The sequence below is a fragment of the Monomorium pharaonis genome, chromosome 9, assembly GCF_013373865.1.
Source record: "Monomorium pharaonis isolate MP-MQ-018 chromosome 9, ASM1337386v2, whole genome shotgun sequence".
Classification (NCBI taxonomy): Eukaryota; Metazoa; Arthropoda; class Insecta; order Hymenoptera; family Formicidae; genus Monomorium; species Monomorium pharaonis.
This window is the reverse complement of record NC_050475.1, coordinates 14,535,700-14,542,457: the sequence shown is the minus strand read 5'-3', so window position 1 is coordinate 14,542,457 and position 6,758 is coordinate 14,535,700. Positions and strand designations below refer to the sequence as shown.

Sequence of the window (6,758 nt, the reverse complement as noted above, 5' to 3'; positions counted from 1 at the left end):
CCGGATTGGCTGCGGCGGGCGTACGGCCCGTGTATCGGTCGGTGCGTCGATCGGCGGTAGCGGCCGGTCTTACAGACTACAATGCTCGTGGCGGTGTAATCGCGGCGGTGTAATGTGTGGCGGCGTTCGTGTCGGTCGCGGCGGTAGTCGGATTGGCTGCGGTGTTAAGCCTAGACTCCATTAACGCGTTGAGCTGCGGCAACGCATGCGGCAATGTGTGTCGACGAATCAGAATCTTCAACGCAGGCTGCCGCAAGTCGCCTGCGGCAGCGTGCGTTGAAATTGAAAAATTTTGATTTTGACGCAGCGGAGAGACATATTCGGTAATGTTCGGTAATATTCGGAACATTTCGGAAGTCGTGAACCACGATCATGATGATTATGTATACCATGGTTATGTAGGCTTATAACCTCAATCGCATTATTTTTGTTATTACACATGAATAATGCAATGTCAAACATGAATTCTGGAAATGAAAGTTGTGAGGATTTAAATGAATTGATAATTCATTATGTAAAATCTTGCTCCGAGATATGGGATATAAAAAATAAACATTATAAAGACAATAATGTGAAAAACAAAAAGTGGGCAGAAATTGCACGAGAACTAAATGTACCTGGTAATTATATTTATCAATTTTAAAATATAAATTATCAGCTTTAAAATAAATTAATATTTATTTTAATTTCAAAATTATTATAATATTATTTTAACATTTTATGTATTATTTTACTTTACATTATAGATGATTTTGTTAAATCTCGTTGGCGGTCTATCCGTGATAGATACATAAAAGAAAAAAAGAAACTTTTAACAAAAAGTGGACAAGCAGCAACTAAATCTACAACATGGTCGCTTATGCCTCATCTAGAATTTTTAACAGAAACTGTGGAAGCAAGACAGTAAGTTTATTCACGTTTTAATTTAATCTTATTTATTAATTAGCTGTATAATTTCAGAACAATTTCTAATTTACAAGATGATAATGTCCAAATAACTCAAGTTTTTACACCATCACAGTATATAATACCAATACAGTCAACTGTATCATCAATACAGTCAACATCGTCATCGACACAAAACTGCGAAGTGGAAATAAGTACGTTTTGTTTTTTAATGGTGAATATTATAGATTCTTATGAAATAAAACATTTAATTACTATTACAAAATTGAAAAATTTTGATTTTGAAATCACAATTAAATGGGACATAGAACAAAAATTGGTTGTCCTGAATTACCCAAAAATTATAAAGACAATAACACAAAAGTGTACAAAAATAGCTCAAGAAACGTTCCAATGTTGTAATAGTAATAATTATTTTTTAGGTGATTATATGAAGAGTTCTTCATCACAACAAAATAGGGAACTGTTAACTCCTATTTTGACGAATAATACGCCTTATATCTCGTCAAACTCTCCTAGTCCTGTGCTTCGAAATTTAAATTCTCCATGCTCTTCAACAGCTAGTAGTTCGTATTCATCATTAATGTCTCGGCCTCCTTCAACGTCACCATGTCCTTCGAATTCAAGTCGAGCTAAAAAACGTTAGTTACTGCGATTTCTTATCATTTATCATATATCACTTATCATTTATATGTACTTTTATTGTACATGTTTAATTTTTAATATTTTAATTACTTTAAAAGTATCATTATTTAAACATGTTTCTAATTATTTTATTAATTATTAAAGTATTTATTAACTAAAGTTTTTTATTTTCCAGGCAAAAGTGAATCATTAGATCCTGTGGACGAAGCAATTTTAAATATCACCAGTGAAAAAACGAAAAGGGACAGTCTAAGTAATTTTACATCAGATGATTTATTCTATCTATCCATAAGTCGCGATACTCAACAGTTAAATATTAGAGACAAAATGCGCTTAAAACAGACCGTTTTGAATACTTTGTCAGAAATATTAAGTAATAATTCAATTATTGAATAATATATACATTATAAAAAGTTTTTCCTTTATCTCATTATCATTTTTTTATGTGTATTAAAAATCTTATGTCACGTATGTTCAACATTGTTTAGCATGGTACTTGCGGTTCTTTATACTTGTACAATTTCTACACTTACCATTTTTTGTTTGTATCATAAACAACGTTCTTCAAAATTTGCTATTTTTCTCCACTGCCAATCTACGGCACCTTCCTCCATAAAATACTTTGTATATCCCTGTCTAACTTGTTTTGCTTCATTTGAAGAGTTTCTACATGTAGTTGCAGTTAAGTTCTGCCATAAAGGTAGCTGTCCTTCCACTCTCCATATCACATTTTCTGTATTATCACAGCAATCTTCACGGTCAACCAAATCATTCGGAATGTATCTTCTACGAGCAGGTAGTATTTGAAGATCTTCATTTATAAGCCAATTATGCAAAACAACACAAGCTTTAATGATATTTTCTACAATTGGAATCGATGCAATAATTGGCTTTCGAAAGATTCGCCAACGTGATGACATCAATCCAAAAGTGTTTTCGATTAATCTCCTGGCTCTACTAAGACGGTAATTAAAAATGGTTTTATCCGCAGTCAAATTGGTACCTGGATATGGCCTCATCATATTCGTTAGAAGTGGAAATGCTGCATCTGCGACAAACACCATAGGCAAGGAAATATTTGTATTTGGAAGATTCTTTGGTGGAGGTAATGCTAAAGTTCCATCCATTAAATGCTTTCCAAAATCCGTGTTTCGAAAAATACCACCGTCGCTTTCTCTTCCAGCAGAACCAATACTCACATAAATAAATCTTAAGTTGGCATCGCACACTCCAAGTAGAACTGTGCTGAATTGACTCTTATAATTATAAAAAGCCGAGCCCGTATTTTTGAAACATTGTACTTGAATGTGCTTACCATCAATGGCTCCGACACAGTTAGGAAAATTCCACTTCTGTTCAAAATCTATAGCAACTTTGGCCCATGTTGCAGCCGTAGGTCGTGGAAGAACTCTTGGCATAAGTGCCACCCAAATAGCATGAGTCGTTTCCGTAATAATTTTTGGAACAGTAGATTTACCAATACGGTACAAATAATGCAAACTTATCATGCTGTCACCTGAAGCAAGGTACCGTATAGTCAATGAAAGACGTAATCCAGCACTCAGGGGTTCTCTTGTTACGTGCAGTTTTGTTATTTGACTTTCAACTACAGCTAGCAATTGATCAAATTGATTATGTGACATTCGATGAAAATTGAAAAATCGCTCAGGATCATTTCGCAATTCCAATATCAAATTTTCATATGCACCTTGTTCAAATCGTTCTCTAATTATTGGATGAATCCACCAACGAGCCGTTCTTCTATTTTCTTTCAATCGATTTCGCCGTTTCCTCCTTCGAAGCCATAAAAGCAGAGCAAGATTTTCATCCATTTTTTAAATAATAATTTGCACTATGCAATTTTAGAGTTATGTATGCTGCAAGAGATACACTGCGTTTCGCAATCCAGAATTTAAGGTTACGTTCGGCGGCGTCAAGTGCGTCACGGTTTTGTCCAACGCACCTATAGAGTCGAACGCAATGCGTCGCCACACAACGTTGCCGCAGCTCAACGCGTTAATGGAGTCTAGGCTTTACGGTCGCGGCTGCGCGGTACGGTGCGGCGTTCGCATTCGCCGAGTCGGTCGGTGCGGCGTTATGACTGGTCGCGGCGGTGCGCGACTGCGCGGTGCGGCGCGGAGCTCGGCTCGACAGCCACGGTGATCAGCTGTTCGACGATCAGCTGTTGTTATCGTCGAGGATCATCCCGCGTGGATGGTCCTCCGCGTCGGCGGTTTCCCCTCAGTACGGGGTCCCCGTGTGCAGTCGGGATCGGTAGCTCAATACGCGTACCGGGATCCGGGTGTCGAGCGGGGCGGTGTTTTGCCACTCACAGCGTGGCGCGAGGAAGCGCTCAGTGCGCGCTAGTTAGGAAGCCGGTTTGAGGTTAAGTTTGGCACTCAGTGCGTGCTTTGGATACTCAGCTCAATTCGCTGAGAGGATCGGTCGGCTCAGTACGCTAGACCGGGGAGATCTGATTCCTTATCACCAGCGGAGGGCTTTTATAGCCCCCGTTTGGTGACAAGAGGAGCGGAGATGTGCGGGGAGACCGAGATAAGCGGAGGGGACTACACGAGGTAGGAGGGTAACGGCCTCGTATCTAGATGCCTTAACGTGGCGGAGGAACGGCTCGTTACATCTTTATTATTTTTATTATGTAATCTAAAAGAAATATTGTAAATTATATATATATATGTATTATTTACAATATTTCTAATTAACATTAATTTATAAATAATAATAAATTATATTATTTTTAATTTTTAAAAGGTTTATTTTAATTGTTCTACTTTTAGATAGAATATGAAATATGTAATATGAAATAATATGTATTATTTTTTTATTTATTATTAACATTATTAATTATTGGTATTTTTTTAAATGTTTGTTATAATATATTATTGTTTCTTTTTCATTTTCGTTTCTTTTTCTTCTTTTTCTTTTTTTTCTTTTTTTTTCTTTTTTTTTCAAAAGAAATAATCAAACCATAATAGGTCCAAAATTTGGTTTATTTCGGACTTTCTATGAATGTCCGAAATTGTGACAAACTTATATCCCATGGATGTCCATTAAAGGACTTTCTATGAACGTACAAAGTTGTGCCAAACGTATATCCTATGGACGTCCATCGAATGTCCGACGGACCTTATTTGGACTCTTAATGGATGTCCAAATGTTCAGAAGCGGATATCCATTGGACATACACTGGATGTCCTTGTGCTATCTGGGTACTCTACTCACTACCCAGACAGCACATTGTTGCGCCTTGCGGTTCAACAAAATATTTTTGCCGTACCTTGCGGTGCGACAAAAGATTTTTTGGGATTCGTTGCTGCCCAAGGAGTTAGAACTCGCGGAAAGAGGCGGTTTTGTAGGCAGGGTCCTCAAATCACTCACTCACTGATTTTAATTTAAACTGATATAAGATTTATTTCTGTTGTTGTACACTGGTTGCGGTCGGCGAAGGTGCCGCGTCGTGTTACAATAGATTAGATACGACGCGCGACTCGGAGTTAACGCGTCGTCTCGTTGCTCGCTTGAGGCTTGCTAGCGGCTAAGTCCCGAACTCTTAATGCACTTGTACGGGCCGTACGTATCGGCTTGATTTCTAATTACTGATCCCGCTGGCCGCTGTTCGGCAGCGGCTTAAATAATGTCGCGGGTTTAATCGTTAGTGGGGGCATCGGGCCCTCCGCATGACCATATATGGTCATTCCCGCGCGCATCCGGCGCGCGGGAAATATTTGCGAGTTTAGCAACAATTGCCAAAATGCAGGTATGCATTTCCGGTGGCATGATTGTTGCTAAGCTGGCTTCGCTACTTCTTTAAGGTGGCTGGTGCGTTGCCCAGTGCGATGACCGGCCGGCAGCGCACGAGGCATGTGTCACCTGACACCTTGTGATAGCGAGCCTTCCTCGGCGAGCTATCTTATAATTTTAATATTTTATTTCCTTTATTCTATAATATAAATTTATTGGTTGTGAGTGTTTCGCTCACAACAACATGGACGTCCATTGAACGTTCACTGGACGTCCGAGCTTGGACATCGGGACGTCCATTGAGTAACCAAATAAGGTTCGACGGTCGTCCAATGGACGTCTTATGGACGCTCGTTGTTCACAACTTCAGACGTCTATTGGATCCAAAAAAGGACCTGAAATGGACCTGAAATGGACCTAAAAGGACCTCAAATGGACATCATTTTTAGTGCCCTAGTATTCGTAATTATTGCTAAAATAAATGTTTAAAAAATATAAAGGAATTTATGAGCAATGATAAATTTGAAATGCAGAATCAAATTATATATTTATTACATGAAACAAAATTACATATATAAATATATATATCTCTATACACAAATTTCTAATGTAATAATGCACATTATCTCACTCAATGTTCTAAATTTTATGTCTACAATCTATATTACATTAAAATATAAAGAAATATATATAAAGAACCATAAATAAGTCTTTAAAAAACTAATAACTATTTAATCTTTGTTCTTTGATCTTACATTAAATCAATCTTTATAAATTGCATTTCGCTATTTGACTATTACATATGCAAAATAAAAATAAACACAAGACAGAAACAATATGTATAATATAGTCATATATATTTAAAAAAAATTGTGATAAAATTTAATATATTAATATATGTATTCTTCATGTATGTACATATATATACATACATACATACATACGTACATACGTACATACGTACATACGTACATACATACATACATACATACCCAGCTAGCCAGGCCTGTTAAAATCACATATCGTGAAAGCTTTACAGCAAGGATTGTTTCAATTTTGACAACAATTTTATGACAAGTAATTGTCTGTTGCTTTGTTTTCTAAAAGTTTCGAGCAAATTTACGGCAAAAGTTTTCATCACACGATGCTGCAAATAACAGAGAAAGACTTGTACATAAATATTACGTATAGAAATTACAAGATTTGTTCCGACACGATAAAATGCAAAATTTAAGCAAATAACAGAGCAAACCTTGCTACACGACATGACAATAAATTTATGGCAAAAACAGGAAATCTTGTTAAGCACAGAATAATGGCAAATTAGTAGCAAGAACAAAATAAAACTTGCCGAGCATACTTTCGCAACAAAATTGCGACAAGGTGTGTCCGTAAACAGCTTAGTTTTTGTTGGCAAGGCTTGTCGCAAATAGTATGACGCACATTTT

At 37.0% G+C, this 6,758-nt stretch overlaps 2 protein-coding genes and 1 long non-coding RNA gene across 10 annotated transcripts in view; 2 read left to right on the top strand and 1 right to left on the bottom strand.

The window, feature by feature from the left end:
* The first annotated feature begins 238 nt into the window (after positions 1 to 238).
* Positions 239 to 1,967, top strand: LOC118644073. 2 transcript variants are annotated; one of them, XM_036291747.1, is made up of 5 exons: positions 239 to 620; positions 747 to 903; positions 961 to 1,100; positions 1,329 to 1,547; positions 1,727 to 1,967. In XM_036291747.1, exons 1-5 carry the CDS (start codon positions 440 to 442, stop codon positions 1,945 to 1,947), a joined length of 918 nt encoding a protein of 305 aa, XP_036147640.1. In that variant the 5' UTR covers positions 239 to 439; the 3' UTR covers positions 1,948 to 1,967. The 2 variants fall into 2 exon arrangements, with proteins under 2 accessions (XP_036147640.1, XP_036147639.1); XM_036291746.1 differs by having other exon boundaries at positions 961 to 1,547.
* LOC118644040 (protein ALP1-like) lies at positions 916 to 3,552 on the bottom strand. Of its 7 annotated transcripts, none has more exons than XM_036291740.1 (3): positions 2,867 to 3,535; positions 2,085 to 2,791; positions 916 to 1,538 (listed from the first exon to the last, which is right to left on the bottom strand). In XM_036291740.1, exons 1-2 carry the CDS (start codon positions 3,381 to 3,383, stop codon positions 2,100 to 2,102), a joined length of 1,209 nt encoding a protein of 402 aa, XP_036147633.1. In that variant the 5' UTR covers positions 3,384 to 3,535; the 3' UTR covers positions 916 to 1,538; positions 2,085 to 2,099. The 7 variants fall into 7 exon arrangements, with proteins under 7 accessions (XP_036147633.1, XP_036147636.1, XP_036147634.1 ...); XM_036291743.1 differs by having other exon boundaries at positions 2,085 to 2,599; XM_036291741.1 differs by having other exon boundaries at positions 2,085 to 3,163; positions 3,260 to 3,535.
* A 59-nt stretch (positions 3,553 to 3,611) lies between these two features.
* LOC105840552 overlaps positions 3,612 to 6,758 on the top strand; it is a 25,519-nt gene continuing 22,372 nt past the window's right edge. Inside the window, exon 1 of the long non-coding RNA XR_004964545.1 lies at positions 3,612 to 4,127. This is a non-coding gene — a long non-coding RNA (uncharacterized LOC105840552). The remainder of the gene's footprint in view (positions 4,128 to 6,758) is intronic.